Below are 18,081 nucleotides of genomic sequence, written 5' to 3'. Positions count from 1 at the left end.
AGGCCGCCTTCTGTGGAGCACATTTCTTTTAAACTCTGAACATCAAAAGAGAGATTTGAAGAATTAAATAAAAAGAAAGACAGATTGATGAATTACAGGAACCTATGGAACAAATGGACTGAAAGAAGCCTGCAGTTTTCAAGACACCCCCCCCCCAAGCATGCGAAGGACAGAGGGGGGAGGGGGGAATGGAGTAAAGAGAGATAAGCAGAGTGTGAAAAAGAAAAGGAAATACCTAAAAATTATCAATGTGATCTGAACTACAGGAAAACAAAGGGCTGCAGCTCAGCAGCTTACATCTGTGTCTGTTATGTGCAACAATAGAGACAAGCCTGAAAAATGTTGCTACAGAGTCAGTCTGGGGAAAAGCAAACTGCTGTCTTGGGGAGGGGGGAATGCTGACGGCTGCTTTGAAGTCTAATGCTCTGAAACACATGCACAGAATAATTACTGTAACACTCCTACATGCACACCCCAAAGTTATGGGGCGGGGGGGGGGGGAGAAAGCACACTCACCATGCTTTCCACGGGAAATGTCCACATACTGGCAGAGCCTAGGATGTGTAATTGTCTTAAGAATCTGAAAGCGTCCCAGGATCTTTATGGAGTTTGGTGTCAAGGGCAGGCCGTTGCTCCCACAAACATCATTCGGAAGAGCAGACGCAAAGAAGGTAAAGGCTCCCAATTCCGCATCCTTTAAGGGAAACATCTTAGGAGTTCCGTGAGATACCCCTCCTTGTAAGTAGCGTTTCCTTGAAAGAAAGAAAAAAGGGAGGATAAACAATAAAGCCAGGCTAGTCAAGCAAATGGATGCCATTGATATTACTGCTGGTTATAACAGAGTAATGAAAGCTGTTTTTAGCATTGAAAATGTATAAAGCAATAAACTGCAAATTAACAGAATACAGTATTTAGAAGATTATAGGCTGAACTGAACTCTGCAAAGGAATCATGCTATTTATTTAAGTCCAGCAAGTAAGGATATGATCTAGAAAACCTGTGCATCCATGCATATTTGAGCAGCAGCAGCCAGTCACTATTTTGCAGGAGGGAGTCAAGGACATTGCAGAAATTAAAGAATGCACAATTAAAGCAGATTATGATGTCCTGTTGACCTGGACCACCAAATCCACTTTAAAAAATAGCAATCCATCAATGGACTTTTTGTGTTAAGAATATGATGGGGAAATGCACTAAAAAGTTTGGGAAGTTTTTTAAGCAACCTGCAGACAAATAAGGATGAATGTTTAATGTCCTAAAACATTCCCACAAACCAGTCAGAATGAACGCTCACGCAAATCAGAATGAATGCTCCATAAGCAAGGTCACCTGTAGGAGCCCTGAATTGCAAACACTTTTTTGGCATAATATAGAGCTGCTGTTGTGGGGAAACAGAACTCACACCTACTGCTGGCTAAATGACACAGGAACACGATCAGTTGTGCACCATGGAAATAAAATATAGCTCAAGCTGAGTGTGCAAGCATCAGAGCAGTGTCAGTCCCCAAATTAGGAGCAACATGCTTGAGGCCCCCATCGTGTGCCTTTTGCCAGAGGGGCCCACAGATGGAGGACTGCTTCTGTTGCCAAATTCTGACCGCTCTTTTCTGCCCTCCTGGCCCAATGCACTTTCCCCTGCATCAAAGCCCACACTGGCCTTTATCATTCCTCACCCTCATGCATGTGGGTGTGATATTTCAAGGTGGCTTTCCTCTGCCTAAAAAACCATCCGGAGCAAATGTGAAACCAGAAAAGGCAGCTGGCAATTTACAGTGCTTCAAGAGTGTAAACAGGCACAGTATCTGTCACAAGTCTACTTGCTATCCAGCTTACTCTGTTCTGCTGGCATCTTTATGTTCCAAAATCTGATGCTTAGGAACAAACACTGCAATCATAGGCACACTTATTCAGTAAGTATATTTCACTGAATTCAAAAGGGCTTAATTCCACTTAAATCAGCAAAGGATTTCAGTCAAAAAGTTCCATTCTCAGAACCCCCTAGTAATGAGTGTCCTTAGCAATTTATGGACCAAATTTAGCCATTTGGGGGTATACTTCATGTACCTTATTTTGCAGTAAGGTAAAGGTAAAGGTAAAGGGACCCCTGACCATTAGGTCCAGTCATGACCGACTCTGGGGTTGAGCGCTCATCTCACATTATGTGACCAGCATAACAAAGCCGCTTCTGGCGAACCAGAGCAGCACATGGAAACGCCATTTACCTTCCCGCTGTAGCGGTTCCTATTTATCTACTTGCATTTTTGACGTGCTTTCAAACTGCTAGGTTGGCAGGAGCTGGGACCAAGCAACGGGAGCTCACCCCGTCACAGGGATTCGAACCGCCGACCTTCTGATCAGCAAGCTCTAGGCTCAGTGGTTTAACCCACAGCACCACCTGGGTCCCTAGGGCTGTACAAATTTGGCAGCCTGACTGCTAACCAAAGCATAGATAATATTATTCCAGTTCAGGGTTAACACTGCAGGTAAACAAAACAAAAAAAGGCCTCTGAAGCTCTAAAGTGGGGGTGAGGTACCTAGGGCCCTCCAGTTCTTGGTGGACTGCAACTCCCATCTTCAGTGACCATTAACCAAGCTGGCTAGGGCTCATAGAGTCCAATGACATCTGGAGGATCTGCTCTAAATCACCTGCGGAAAAGGTATTGAGATGTGAAGGCCCAGGAGGATCAGAGGGGGCTTGGTTTCCCCACAGACCTTTCCCCCCACCCTACAGTTCTTTAATTGGAAACATTGGAACAAAAAGGCATTCATGAAACATCTTATTTTGAAATGGCTGGGGTGCTTTTAAAGAGTATATATAGCGTGAAGACTTTTATGCAAGACAATCTACAGATGTGCATAATGTATTGTAGACCAACCTTCCTCAACCTGAGGTCCTCCAGATGTTGCTGGAATGCAAATCCCAATAGCCGCAGCCAGCACAGCCAATGGTCAGAGATAGTGAGACTTGCAGTCCAGAATAACCAGGTTGGTGAAGGTGCCTGCAGCCATATTTAACCCTCACCTCTAAGATGCATTTTCACATTGAGAGGGTGCTACCATCTTCATAAGGTGAGCATACAAAACATTTATTATTATTGTTGTTGTTGTTGTTGATCTCTGATCTAGCATGGCGATGCTAGATACATAAATCTACCTTTCTGACCCAGCCCGTACCATGTGGTTTACATTTTCACCTCTCTCTTCAAACGACTGTAATACAGACACTCTGCTTAAAAAAACTGGCAGTAGAATCCTATGCAAAGCTACTCATGAGTCCCACTGCGTTCAGTGGAACATATTCCCAGGTAAACACATATAGGACTGCTCTCACCTTTGACAAGGTGCCCCATGATATTCTTGTAAAGAAGCTGGTAAAATGCGGGCTAGACAATGCTACCATTCAGTGGATTTGTAACTGGCTTACTGACCGAACCCAAAGGGTGCTCATCAATGGCTCCTCCTCATCCTGGAGAGTAGTGACTAGTGGGGTGCCACAGGGTTCTGTCTTGGGCCCAGTCTTATTCAACATCTTTATCAATGACTTGGATGATGGGCTTGAGGGCATCCTGAGCAAGTTTGCAGACGCCACCAAATTGGGAGCGGTGGCTAATACCCCAGAGAACAGGATCACACTTCAAAATGACCTCAACATATTAGACAACTGGGCCAAAGCAAACAAGATGAATTTTAACAAGGAGAAATGTAAGGTACTACACTTGGGCAAAAAAAATGAAAGGCACAAATACAGGATGGGTGACACCAGGCTTGAGAGCAATACATGTTGTAAGAGAGAGGGCTTGCAGAGAGCAGCCCACTCTGCTTACTTCCACCAGATGGGAGAGCAGCAGCAAGTCTGGGAGTTCAAATCAGGAACAGGAAGGGTTAAGACGGGTCCAGGGCTCTGCAGAGTCCTGGTGGCTCAGCTCCAGGTTGGTAGCAGGGAAGCAGGGGAGGAGCTAGCTTCAGCAGGGGCTGGAAAGGAGGGAGGAGAGAGAACGGCACCTCAGGAGCCTGGTTTGGGACCACGGAGGACCCATAGAGCAAGGAGGAGGGGCGTTTGGAGTCTTAAAAGGGGGGTCAGAGCCCACGAGAGGCCATTGTGGGCTTCTGCCCCATGCAGAGCAGACATGATTTGAGACATCTCACCACTGTATATAGCATGCACAATAAAACTATGAAAATCCAGAGGATGTGTGGAGTGCTTACTCGGGAGTAGCCAACACCCCATCTGTGACAGCAAGCCCACAATCTTTTGATGGCTACCCCGAGGGAAGAGGGCTGCAAATGGAGCAGCCGGCATGAAGTTGGCAGCATCTAAAGCAGAAGAGAGAGATGCCGAGGGAGGATTGGCATGAGTTGCCAGCACCCTGCAACTATGGAACGGCTCAAGCACCAGGTAGGCACCCGGGCACAGGGGAAGCCAAGCTTAGTGAACCGAGCAGCTCTGAACACAGCCAAGCCGGGGGAGCGGAGGCTGGACAAGCAGAGAGGACACTCGGGACGGGCCAGCACTTCGTAGGGCGACCCTCAGCACAAGCTGGCTCTAAGACTGAGAGGCATGGTGGCGTGGAAGTGCAGGAGGCTGAGAGGCGAGTCCGGGCAGAGGGGACAGACGGAGGGGAAAGGCAGCGGCCACAAGTTCCCATACAGTCCCGGGGAGGCAGCTGCAGCACAGCACAGCCCCCTCCAGCCAGAGGTGATGCAGAGGGACAAAGCCCGCGCGCGGGTACTTTCAAACGCTGACGCGGGAAAACAGAGGGAAGAGAAAGGCGGGAGATGCCTTTACAATGCACCCAGCCACTGGGTGGAACACTGCCCCCAGAGGAAGGAATGGCGAGAGCAGGCAGGCACAGACACAAGCCTGGATGCCAGATCAGGAGGGGAGGGGCCAGGCAGAGCACCAACAACTGAGCCCTCCTGTAACACCCCACAGCACGACAAAGAGATGGAAGTGAGTCTGCAGCTGCCAAGAGGCCAGACCCAGGAGACAGTCGGGCTTCTCCGCAGGGGCAGCAGCAACGATTTCCTATCGGTGCACTTGGCTAAGCAGGATCAGATTCCCATTTTCCCAAGGGAGCTGCCCATGAGCGTCTTGACCGTAGGCGGCCGGGAATTGCAGGAGGGTGAGGTCACGCAACAGACCCCCTCTCGGAAGATGACAGTGAACAAGCACGCAGAAGTGCTAGCTTTGGACTTAATGGACAATGACCCTGTGGGCAGCCAGCGCCGGGGAGATCTCACCTTTGGAGATGCAGACGGCAAGGAGCACTGCAGGAAAGAAGGAGAATCCTCAGGATCGCACCACATCAGCTCCCCAGGCGGATGGAACGACGCAGAGGCGGGGATGCAGGAAGAGAAACTGAGCCAACTCACCAAAGAGGACACTTTTACCCAGAACATACGGAGGGACTTGAGGGAGAAAAAGGGGGCAGGGGAAGGGCTTGCCGAGAAAGAGGGGTTACTCTTTAGCAATGATGCCCGGTATATGCCCCAGGACTCCCTCAGAGGGAAGATTCTCAGGCAATATCATGACAACCCCACGGAGGGGCATGCAGTACATGTCTTCACGAGGCTCACACCCAGTAAGGCCAGTCTTGGGCGAAACCCCAGAGCCTTCCCAGAGCAGGGGGAGGGGGAGAATGGGGGACCACCTATTGAGGCATGGGGTGAGAGGAGGGAGACAGTACACCAACAACTGGATGGAGACGTGGCAAGGGGCAATGAGGCTTACAAGGAGGGGGCAGACCATCACAGGGGACTGGAGAAGGTCTTCCACGGAGGGGACAGGGTCTGGCTGTGGTCAGAAGGCCTTCCCATGGGGGGGAAGGGGGAAGAAGCTGGCACCCAGAAGGCTGGGGCCCTTCAAGGTTCTGACACAGATCAACCCTGTCACCTTCAGGGGGGAAGCACCTACAGCGAGAAAGGTCCATCCCGTGGGTCACAGGTCTTTGCTCTCACACTTTAGGGAAAGCCCAAGGTTCAGAGGACGTGACACACATCCAACACAAGACGCTGACAGGAGGGAGGGGGAAGAAATCACACAAAAGACACTAGACAGAAGGGTGGAGGGAGAAGGCAGCCAAGAGGTTCCAGAAAGAAAGGAAGAGGAGGAGGTCTACAGTGCCACAGCGAGCCCGGGCTCCCGGTGGGGGGAGGGGGGGTTAAAATGTCTGATGGCCAGGCAGGGCACTCCTGCTTCCCAAAACGCGGAGGCAACCACGCACACCATGCAAGGGGAGGACCGCACACTGGAACTGCACGCTCCTTTCTCCCACAGACCCAAACCACCACACGTCAGTAGCACAGGGAACACAGAGGGGGAGGGCGATCCCAGGTGGGGAGCAGGGGAGACGCAGACCCAAGGAGCCCTCCGGGAATCGGAAGCAATTTTCCAGAGGGAGGAGGAGGATGACAACGGAAGGAACTACACGGACCAGCCACCCAGCACCGACGGGGAACAGGATTTTACACACACTACAGAGGAGGAAGACCTGTCAGGCTTCCAGCCCTCTTTACAGACATCAGACCAGGCAAACCAGGCCTCAGAAAGGGGGGGGGAGCCTGGAGGGGGGGTGGATGTAAGAGAGAGGGCTTGCAGAGAGCAGCCCACTCTGCTTACTTCCACCAGATGGGAGAGCAGCAGCAAGTCTGGGAGTTCAAATCAGGAACAGGAAGGGTTAAGACGGGTCCAGGGCTCTGCAGAGTCCTGGTGGCTCAGCTCCAGGTTGGTAGCAGGGAAGCAGGGGAGGAGCTAGCTTCAGCAGGGGCTGGAAAGGAGGGAGGAGAGAGAACGGCACCTCAGGAGCCTGGTTTGGGACCACGGAGGACCCATAGAGCAAGGAGGAGGGGCGTTTGGAGTCTTAAAAGGGGGGTCAGAGCCCACGAGAGGCCATTGTGGGCTTCTGCCCCATGCAGAGCAGACATGATTTGAGACATCTCACCACTGTATATAGCATGCACAATAAAACTATGAAAATCCAGAGGATGTGTGGAGTGCTTACTCGGGAGTAGCCAACACCCCATCTGTGACACATGTGAAAAGGATCTAGGAGTCTTGGTAGACCACAGACTTGACATGAGTCAGCAGTGTGATGCAGCAGCTAAAAAAGCCAATGCAATTCTGGGCTGCATCAATAGGAGTATAGCATCTAGATCAAGGGAAGTAATAGTACCACTGTATTCTGCTCTGGTCAGACCTCACCTGGAGTACTGTGTCCAGTTCTGGGCACCACAGTTCAAGGAGGATACTGAAAAGCTGGAACGTGTCCAGAAGAGGGCAACCAAAATGGTCAAAGGCCTGGAAATGATGCCTTATGAGAAACGGCTTAGGGAGCTGGGTGTGTTTAGCCTGGAGAAGAGAAGGTTAAGGGGTGATATGATAGCCATGTTCAAATATATGAAAGGATGTCATATGGAGGAGGGAGAAAGATTGTTTTCTGCTGCTCCAGAGAAGCAGACACGGAGCAATGGATTCAAACTTCAAGAAAGAAGATTCCACCTAAACATTAGGAAGAACTTCCTGACAGTAAGAGCTGTTTGGCAGTGGAATTTGCTACCAAGGAGTGTGGTGGAGTCTCCTTCTTTGGAGGTCTTTAAGCAGAGGCTTGACAGGCATATGTCAAGAATGCTTTGATGGTGTTTCCTGCTTGGCAGGGGGTTGGACTGGATGGCCCTTGTGGTCTCTTCCAACTCTATGATTCTATGAGTCTATGTTTATATACTGGGGAACTAGCTGCAGATGACCAGATTCTTGCTTCACCCAACACCACTGGGTGACATGAGGGATGTGGGATGGGTTCCCAACCCACCCGCAGGGAGACTGGACTAGATGACCCTCGAGGTCCCTTCCAACTCTATGATTGTGTGAAACATTTGCTAAATATATTGAGCGATCGTCATTCCAAGCCTAACTCGGAGCAGATCCGTTGAAATCAATGGGCATGGTGAACTTAGGTCTACTCAAATACAACCCGATACAATATTTGTATCTGACTGGCTTTGTACTGCACCTGTACCGCCACGGTTACCATGTTAACAGCAAGTTAAGGTTCCAGAGGGAATAAGGCAACAGGCTGAATGGTAGGAGCAGTGGCACAGGTTTAGGGAAAACTAACGGAGTGGGAGTTGGGCTTTGTGACTATAGCCTAAGTAAGTAAACACCCCCACTGCTTTCACCCAGCCCAACATCTGGAGAACATCAACTTACCTATCTCTGAGGGCAAGTGAAAAACCACAAAATGATAACTTCCTCTCAAAGTAAGCCACGCAGGAGCCTTAAGGAGGATTAAGCTACACCACAACCTACCAGAAAAGCAAACTTTTCAGGATTCTTGGGGAGCATTAAAAACAGACGGCATCCCCCCGCTGCCCCTTTTCGAAAGTACCTACTGATACATGAAACAACAACACGGTCCTAGAACCAGGCCAGTGCTGGATTTACATATAAACTAAACAAGCTATAGCTCACGGCCCCACTCTCTTGGGGGCCCCCAAAAAAATTAAAGGAAGCATATTAATATTAATATGCTTCTTAATTGTTTTTCAGTTCAACAATTACTTTGATAAAATGCATATTTTGTTATGTGCAAATGACTTTAGATACCTATTAGGTCCATAAATTACCATATAGCATATATTCAATACAAGAAACAGCGACAGTTTGTTGTTGACAAAGGACAGCTGGACATATAAAGGGCCCCATTACCTTCAGTAGCTTAGGGCCTCATCAGACCTAAATCCGGCCCTGAACCAGGCCTTATAGGAAACGCAGAGCACCTAACAGAGAAAAAAGGAAACAAGCCACCGCCCGCTGCCCCGATTAGCCTTACCCGGGCTCTTAAATCCACCTCCCCCGCCCGTCAAGTTTCTAGCCCTCATGAGCACCACCTGCTATACGCACAGACAAGCGCGCGCGCATACGCACACACCTCGCTCTCCCTTCGCCGGTACTCCTTCCTCCCGCGGCTCCGCCCACCTCGCTTCCCTCCGCGCCCGATTGGGCAGAGAATGCGTTGACGCAAACGCGCACGCCGCTTTTCTTTTTTAATTTTATTTTTGCTCCCCGACCTCTCCCCCCGCCCCGCGAGACGTGCGACGTGCTCGCGCATGCGTAGAACGCGCACGTTTCCGCTGCCCGTGTATTCTGAACGGGTAAGTTTGGGGGCAGTTAAACTGGGGAGCGGCGAGAGGCTGAGTGGGGTCGCTTCTCTCTCTCTCATTCCTTTCAGATCTCTTCTTGGTTATAAGGGATGGGGTGGGTTACCTTTCGTTGGCCTACCTTTCGCTGAAGGGGTGGGGGAGGCTCCTGGGGTGGGGAAGCTCTTAGGGTAAGGCCTGTAAATAGCATGAAGCTTCATAGGAGCCCTTCGTTGCTTGGGGGTGGGGTGGGTGGGTTGGAGATGAGGGAATTGGGAAAACTGCTGCCCTAATAGCAATATTCTGTAGAGGGGTCGGTCTCTTGCAGCAGGAAAGAACGACCAAAAAAGAAAATAAGAAATGGTCTCCTACCATCTCAAAAGACGAATGCGTTTTTATTCTTGCATAAGCATTCGTGGACTAAAATATAGGTGGGAAACTGGGATTTCGTATAGGCAAGTGGTTGTAAAGAGATCCATGCAGGCAGTGTGGCAAATGAAATGTAAGTAATAATGACAGTGCATATTTGTAGAGGCCACACTAATGCAGGTGGGGGGAAGAGACCCTATGGACAGTAATAATCCTCTTATGGTCTTGTCTCTCCCCCCCCCTTACTTGGACAGGAGGAGCTGGGTAAAAGAGTGCTCAAAGGCATTTTAGAAGAACAAGTGAAGGGAGGGAGAAGTGTAGCAATTGGGGGGGGGAGAAGTATCCTGTGGACACAGTGAGGATGTAAGGACCGGAAAGTCGTGAACTTGAGTGGCTGCGTGAGCACTCTTTGGTCTTGTTTGGGTAAAACGCTTGTTCCTAAGCTGATGCCGCTGTTGTTCCTTTAAACTAGTTTGTCTTATCTAGAATTTGGGGGCTCTTTGGTCCTATTTTTCTCAGTAAGGAGATACAAGTACTGTCAGCTTGCTGTCCAAGGTTCAGTCCCTGGCATCACCAGTTAAAAGAACCCAGCACCAGGTGATGTAGAGAACAACTGCCCATCAAATGACACAGTGCTTGGCTAGATAAACCCGATACAAGGCAGCTTTTTACATTCCTGTCAAGTGCTAACACATCATGTATCTAACTCTAGTGTACAAATGAATTTATCCATCTTTTATGATGTCACAAAAAGATTGCTGCAACACAGTAACAAAGCTATCCCTCTGGAAGCATATAATAGATTTGCAGTCTATGTTTAGCTTCTGAAATGCTGGAGCTAAGAAAACATTCCTCCTATTTCCTTTGCATGCCAACTTCATCTTCATTCTTGGTTCCTGAAAGTTGGTTGTGGTTATTACTTGACAGGATGGGAAAGAGTGCTTGGTACATGTTCACAGGTACTTTATCTTCGCAAGACTGAACCTTGGAAATGGATGCAGATTCTAGATTCGAGTTCCACCAAGCTTTGGTTACAATTATTAGATTTATCAGAGGTTTACTAGATTGCCCTGAAGCAATTATCTCTAAGCATAGTGGCCGAAAGGTGCAGCGTGAGAATGTAAAGAACAATTTCTGAGGATGGCTCTTGGTGAGATATGATAGTGAAGGGTGTGGAGACGAATGCAGAGAGAAACTATCAATGCTGGATGGGTTGTGGCTAGGTTAAAACTCTGAATTATGGGAAGGACAAAATTAAGCTGCAGCTACTCTCCCAAACTATGGGTGTATCTGCTTCATCAGAAGTGAGTTGGTGGTTACTCATCTCAGCTAACTCTGTCACTCTTCATTTCTCCTCAGTGTGTGCTTCTGTTGGTAACTCTCCATCATATTCTTGTATTTCCCCCCTCTCTTTCTGAAATCTGTTGTAACTCCTCCTGCCATGTGCCTCTTAAATTATCATGGTGGCTTAACACAGTGCAAAAATTACTAGTCCCTAAGGTGAGCTGTTTAATACTTAATGGTGGTTAATATTGTTTGTGCAATGTCCTGAGAGCACAGTGCTTTCTTAAATTTACACGACTTTTCTCCAGAGATATTTGTGTGCTTAATACTGCCTCTCCTGATATCAGGTGCTTACAGATTTGGCAGGGAAGAGGAAGCAGATTTGCGGTCCTGTCTTCTGCTGAATTTTGCAGCATGGATCTCTGCGCTGACTGTGCTTGTTAAATGTGAGTTGTGCTAACATCTATTTATGTAACATTTAATTAAGGGGAAGCAAAAAGGAAGGCATTGGCAGTGAGTGGACCATGTTAAGGAGCAAAAGTGGGGTTCTGAGTCTTGTGTCCTGTCCCCATAGCACTTCATTTTTAAAACTGTTTCTTAGACTAGGAATGAGAAGAGGACATTTTTATTCTGTAGTTGAGAATTGAGGGATCGTTTGTGTGAGAGAACTGGCAGGTAGAGTTCTTCCTATAAGTGTTCAACTATGCTTGCCCTGAGGTCTTTAAGTAGCTTCCATTCCTTTATTCTTTTATGCTTCTGCTCTGTGCACATTGGCAAAAAGTATTTTGAAATGGCAGCTGGCTCACAGTTGCCAAATCACTCTTCCAGTTGCTTAGAATCCCCTCAGTAGCCCAGTTGTTTAGGCTCTCCCTAATCTTGCTTGCTATGAGAGTTGAACGACCTGCTGCAGTGCAGAGGATGGTGAGGACTCTTAATTCTGTCATCGGTTAAGCAAGCTTTGCCGCCTGGCCTCTCTGTCAATGGCCTTATCCTCCATGAATTTGATATTCCAAAGCTGATCAAGTTGGCTTTCACCATTACATATTGTGGGAGCAAATTGCACCACAGTATGCACTTTGTCAACAAGTACTTGCTTTCTTCTGTCTGAGTCTCCAACCCTCTGGCTTCAATGTGTGTGCACATTTCTTACTCAGTTTCCCCTCTTGACTTTTTTCTGAGCCCCCAAAGTTGTAAACTTTCTTCAAAGTGGAGGGAATCCACCAGAAATCATTTTCTTTGATATCGCCCCAGCAGTTTCTCTTCTTGCCCACTCAATCGCCCTTTTTCCTTCTCTCACTTCACTTTTCCTTAACTTCTTCCTACTTAAAACTTTGCTTATTTCCTGCATTGTGATGCTGTTGAAATCCCACATGTTTTGTGGCTTATACCTCTGAATTTTTTAAAAATCTTATTGTTACTCAGCACTCAGTGCCTGTTGGGGTGTTTGGTTTGCTTCTTAGGCTGAAGTCCTGTTCTCTCCTACCTAGTAGTAAATCCCAGTGAATCAGTTGGATTTACTTCTGAATAGACATTATAGGGTTTCACTGTAAGTTGTCAAAGAATATCTCTCCCTTTATAAAAGCCAGACTCACTCATTATATATGTTGACTAATTTTCTGTAATGCACTGTTCTCTGAGATTAGGCAAGCTACTGTAAAAGTGAGAGCCTTTCTACATTTGGGAATACTGCAACCTATGTCTCAGGCATGAAGGACAAACATACTAAAAATGGAAGTATGTGAATTGGTTTTGAAGACATGATTCTTCTATACATTTGTAGAGGTGAGGAGGAAAGTTTTGGGACTTCTGTTACAATAACCAGGAATCAAAGAATATTGTTTAAGAAGCAGTCCTGTTTAGGTTTTGAGCGTTATAAACATCCAGGCAATGCTAAAAGTTCTAAAATGTAAATGGAGATATTTTTGTCTTGCACAATAATTGAAACAAGTGTGCAGCTGGAGCTTTCTCTGCTGTAGATTTTTTCACTTCCAAGGAGACAAACTGACATTGACTTTCAAATATGTAGCTAATGTTGAGTCCACCTAACTCGTTTAGCTGCAGTGATTGCACAACAAACAACAAGTGTATAGTCAGAGTGCTTTGATCTTTGAGGAGTATGTAAAAAACCTGCAAATGACAGCAGTAAGTTAATAATAATAATAATAATAATAATAATAATAATAATAATAATTTATTATTTATACCCCACCCATCTGGCTGAGTTTCCCCAGCCACTCTGGGCGGCTTCCAGCAGAAGAGAACATTAAAATGCAATAATCTATTAACCATTAAAAGCTTCCCTAAACAGGCCTGCCTTCAGATGTCTTCCAAAAGTCTGGTAGTTGTTTTTCTCTTTGATGTCTGGTGGGAGGGCACTCCACAGGGCGGGTGCCACTACTGAGAAGACCTGGTTCCCTGTAAACTTGGCTTCTCGTAGAGAGGGAACCGCCATAAGGCCCTCAGCACTGGACCTCAGTGTCCAGGCAGAACGATGGGGAGGAGACACTCCTTCAGGTATACTGGAGGCTGTTTAGGGCTTTAAAGGTCAGCACCAACACTTTGAATTGTGCTTGGAAACATACAGGGAGCCAATGGTGATCTTTCAAGACTGGTGTTATGTGGTCTTGGCGGCAGCTCCCAGTCACCAGTCTAGCTGCCGCATTCTGGATTAGTTGTAGTTTCCGGGTCACCTTCAAAGGTAGCCCCACATAGAGCGCATTGCAGTAGTCCAATCGATAGATAACTAGAGCATGCACCACTCTGGTGAGACAGTCCGCGGGCAGGTAGGGTTTCAGCCTGCGTATCAGATGGAGCTGATAGACAGCTGCCCTGGACACAGAATTGACCTGCACCTCCATGGACAGCTGTGAGTCCAAAATGACTCCCAGGCTGCGCACCTGGTCCTTCAGGGGCACAGTTACCCCATTCAGGACCAGGAAGTCCTCCACACCTGCCCGCCTCCTGTCCCCCACAAACAGTACTTCTGTCTTGTCAGGATTCTGCCATCCATCCTCCAACCGCCTCCAGGCACTCACACAGGACCTTCACCGCCTTCACTGGTTCTGATTTGAAAGAGAGGTAGAGCTGGGTATCATCCACATACTGATGAATGAACACCCAGACCAAACCCCCTGATGATCTCTCCCAGCGGCTGCATGTAGATGTTAAAAAGCATGGGGGAGAGGACCGAATAAGTTAAATAAGTTAAATGATACAAATAAAATAGGTTAAATGGTACAAGATACCAGGGCATTTTGTTACATCTTTCAGTGGTGTTGCCAAACAATTCTGTAAATATAATGTGGTTGACTTCTTCAAATACAGACCATATTTCCAAGCATTTATTTAGCTGTGACTATTTATTAAAATGTCTAATGTGGTATCCTTTATTTTTAATAGCATTTACTACTATAATACAGAACAGTGAGCATGCTGATCTAAAGAACTGGAGGACCTTCTCTATGGATAAATTTATTCCATAAGTATGTTCACTTAGTACCCCCCCCCTTTTTTACTGTTCTTTTGGCAGCAGGTAAAGTCCATTCCAATCCCAAGCCTTTTATTTTTACATATTATCTGGTCACCCCTTTTAAAATTGTATAGGTTGCTGTTTTATAGTTTTTGTACTAGCTCACCGTGGCTTTATTTTATGTCTTTTGTGTTTTATTGTTTGTATGTGGTTTTGCTAACTGCCTTGAGGCCTATGCAAAAGGTGGGATATAAATGCCTTAAATAAACTGAACATCTGTTTCCATATTTCATTGTGGTCTCCCAAGAGATAGTTAAGATATTTTTTTTTCTTTTAGTATTGGAGTTATGCTGCTTCACACATAATGTATTTACTCTGTGTTTACATATATAGCACGGGTCACAGTTATAATGATAAAATACAGTTACAGTCTTTAAAACATAGCACAATGATTAGCTTGAAAAGATATCCGATGAATATGGATGTTTCCGTATAATTTGGTTAAAATACCTCTTGCATGGAAAAGATAAAATGCATAAGCATTAAGATCTCAATTGAAAACTTAACGTTGAATTTTGTTCCCTACTTGCATATGTTTAAGTGGAAATATCTCCATGCAATGAAACTTGGCTCTTCAAAATGCATTTTGTGCTATTGTCCAATATATCACTTCAAAAATATTTAATACATTAAATATATCACTTAGAATTAATGTGCTTCACAGCTTGGTTTGTCTGCTTGTTTACTGAGATAGCTCAGTCAGTAGGACATGAGACTCTTAATCTCAGGGTCATAGGTTTGAGTTCCACATTGGGTGAAACATTGCTGCATTGCAGGGGATTTGACTAGATGACCTTTGTGGTCCCTTTCAAGTCTAAAATTCTATGATCTATGAAATAAATACTGTCTCCAGTTGAGCTTCTTCCCTAGTCACCTACCTGGAAGTAAGCCCCATAGACATATACGTGTGTGTGTGTGTGTGTGTGTGTGTGTAATTTATATCTCATTTCCAGCAGAAAGTCCATCAGTTATAAAATAGTCAAAAAAGAATTTATAATAAAATGCAGCTCACTATGACAACATAACACTTATTTCCAAACCATCAATAAAACATATTTAGGATCGCACTCTTTGGCTCATAGCAGAAGCTTTTGTATGAAGCTCGGGTAACGGTGCTTCAAAATGAGTGCAGGGACTAGGCATTTTAGAACCTGGGGGACGAGAATGTAAATTTAATTGTGGGTGGTAACATAAATGAAAGGAATAATTATATGTTTGTGCCATAGTAATATGGCCCATGATGCAAATTTATTATTTTTACAACTACTTAATCACCTTTCCAGCCAAATGGGCATTCAAATCAGCATGTAAAAAGTTTTTTTAAACAATAAAAAATTTAAAAGCCTATAAAAATATCAGACAACAGCTGAAACAGCTGCTTCAAACAAGACTAATAACAGATCAACCATAAATCTATCTGACATAAATGCTTGGGTGGCGGAAGTAACAACGTTTAGATTTCTAGGCATAGAACAATGCAGGCAAGAACGAGCTGTCTCAGGAACAGTTTCTTCTCTAGAGCGATTTTGGCCTTAAATGGAAAGCCTGGACTTTGAAGTCATCTTATTTTACTTGTTATTTTGTATTATATTTACTGTTTTTAATTAGGTTTTGTAATTTTGGATTATGTGGAATGCTTTATCTGAGTGGATGTAGCAACCGAGTAATTTCGTTGTCCCGCAAGGGGACAATGACAATAAATATATCTTATCTTAAGCTGGTGATGGCGGATGCAAAAGTAAGTCCTCTGAAGTTCTCTAGGGAGAATATTCCATAGGATATCAGCCAGTTAAAATGGACTCAGGATTGGAACTACAGTATTTCCAAAAAGTGGGCCACTGCATTTTAAACTGGTTAGCTTACTAACTTTCTCAGGAGAGCCCAACGTTGAGCATGTTTTTGTAATCTAAGTAAGACCTTGCCATTGGATGAATAACAGTGGTAAGAACTTGGCTAGAGAACAAGTTATAGCTGCCTCTTTGACCATCTAAATCTGGTAAAATGTGTTTCTAACCAGAGCTGTGGCTTTAGGAGTCAAGCATCAAAGTCTTGTGTTGGAGCACACCCAAGATGCACACTTTCCCCAGTTCCAGCTTGCTAATCATATTTTGTCTTGCCAGGATTCAGTTTTGTTAACTCTTTTTTTTTTATTTTATTTTTTTAACATACTTTTTATTAATTTTACAAAATACAAAAAAACAAAAAAACGGTACATACTTAAACCCCTTTTCCACCTCCTTCCTACCCACCCACATGGGTCCTCCCCTGCCACAGAAGTATCCCATGTTTGTGAACAGTCAGAAATGGTCCATTTTATGCTTGGATTTCTGTCCTCCTCCCCCTCCCCTGACCCCAAAGCCCCCCCCTGCCACCAGGGAGCTCCAGCAAACCAGGGCAGTACGCAGGAGGACATCCATCCAACCATCTATTGTTATACCAAAAAAAGAGAAAAATAGAAATAGGAAAAAAAGGGGAAAAAGAAAGGGCGAAAAAAGAAAAAGAGAAAAAAAAAACAATACAAAACAGAAAAATTTTTCTTGCATTCATAGTTGAAAAACCATATTTTATGGGCTTCCCCTCCCCCCCTTCCCCGGTTTTCATCCCTTTTTTATCATCTGCAACAGTTTCTTACTTTATAAAAATACACCTTTGTATCTTATACAACTTATAAATCAATTGTTAACATTTTCATCTAATATTCAAATCACTGAAAATTCAAACTCCCATTTTCTCTTCCCGTGCCTAATTTTTTTTTCTCCCTCTATAAGCCTCCATATTTTCACATTTTCCAAAATCCATTCACTTTTAAAACTATAACTATTCTCAATTTAACCTTACATCCCCGATTACCGGCTCCACCCCCCCCAATCCAGCAAATTCCAAAATCAGCAGACCAGTTATAAACCTGTTAATCCATCCTTATAATCACAACATCACTTTCCCTTCACCCCACCCCCTGTTTACAGTCTCTTGCCATCCAGGCCACCATACAGGACCCCTGAATTTCTTCTCTTCTCTGCATATTTTTTCCTTCTTCCCTGTGGGCGTTCTGGAGTTCCAATAATACCAATCGTGCCCCCCTCAAAGGCAGGGCACTCCATCCAACTTTTTGTAGAGTAGAGTCATCATTTTTTTCATGGTGTGTTTCATTTTGTGTTGAATCATCACAGTCCTCATCTTCATCTTTTCCTTCCCCATCATTGTCATTCTCACATTGCTCTTTTTCAGTGTCAAAAGCTTCATCTCCTAGAAAATCATATTCCGCCATCACCTCCTGAAATTTCTGCTGTAACTCCTGTCGTCGTGTCTCCTCTTGACATAACTCTATTCTTGTTTCCCACATTAAGGTCAAAACAGACCGCTGGAACTCAGGGGAACACTTTTTTGTTGACATATTTCAGTCCTGCCAAGGTCAAAACTTATCACGTGGGGTGGAATATGATCACAGTTTATTTTCTCGACTCCATTTTAACAAGCTGGCTGCATTCTTCAAGTCTTGTTAACAATAAAGTTCGAACTCACATTTCACAAGCACTTAAGCCAAAAAAGAAATTCCACAAAGTCCAGAAATACAAAGTGAAGTAAAAATTGACTTATAAATCCTGATCAACTCACTGGATTGCCTGGGCTGCCGGCTCCCGAGGGAAAGAAAGGTTTTTCTTAGGCTTTACCTCATTGCTGCAGGGCAGTCATAAACCACAGTCTCTCTCCCCTTTTCACCCTGCATCAAAGGGGATATTCTCTTTGATGCCTTTGAGGGATCC

At 45.4% G+C, this 18,081-nt stretch overlaps 2 protein-coding genes across 17 annotated transcripts in view; one reads left to right on the top strand and one right to left on the bottom strand.

Moving 5' to 3' along the window:
- Positions 1-9,004, bottom strand: part of TBCK (TBC1 domain containing kinase) — a 90,251-nt gene extending 81,247 nt beyond the window's left edge. Inside the window, exons 1-3 of one of the 7 annotated variants that reach the window (XM_088660472.1) lie at positions 8,928-8,948; positions 2,535-2,646; positions 517-752 (exon numbers count right to left, since the gene is read on the bottom strand). In XM_088660472.1, coding sequence (XP_088516598.1) covers positions 517-752; positions 2,535-2,572 — 274 coding nt within the window. In that variant the 5' untranslated portion in view covers positions 2,573-2,646; positions 8,928-8,948. Of the gene's footprint in view, positions 1-516; positions 753-2,534; positions 2,647-8,206; positions 8,304-8,704 lie in introns of those variants that run through there. The other 6 variants (XM_088660471.1, XM_060278487.2, XM_088660474.1 and 3 more) reach the window with 6 other exon arrangements.
- Positions 9,005-9,105: 101 nt separating this feature from the next.
- Positions 9,106-18,081, top strand: part of AIMP1 (aminoacyl tRNA synthetase complex interacting multifunctional protein 1) — a 36,522-nt gene continuing 27,546 nt past the window's right edge. For 2 of the 10 annotated variants that reach the window (XM_088660479.1, XM_088660476.1), the window contains exons 1-4: positions 9,106-9,150; positions 11,136-11,234; positions 12,432-12,570; positions 14,188-14,270. Coding sequence is in view for 2 of the 10 variants with exons in the window: in XM_088660480.1 (XP_088516606.1) it covers positions 11,233-11,234 (2 nt within the window). In the remaining 8 variants the exon portion in view is untranslated. The remainder of the gene's footprint in view (positions 9,151-11,135; positions 11,235-12,431; positions 12,571-14,187; positions 14,271-18,081) is intronic. The other 8 variants (XM_088660481.1, XM_060278488.2, XM_088660482.1 and 5 more) reach the window with 4 other exon arrangements.

The sequence above is a fragment of the Zootoca vivipara genome, chromosome Z1 (genome assembly GCF_965207765.1).
Source record: "Zootoca vivipara chromosome Z1, rZooViv2.hap1.1, whole genome shotgun sequence".
NCBI lineage: Eukaryota > Metazoa > Chordata > Lepidosauria > Squamata > Lacertidae > Zootoca > Zootoca vivipara.
This window is presented reverse-complemented; position numbering and strand designations above follow the sequence as displayed.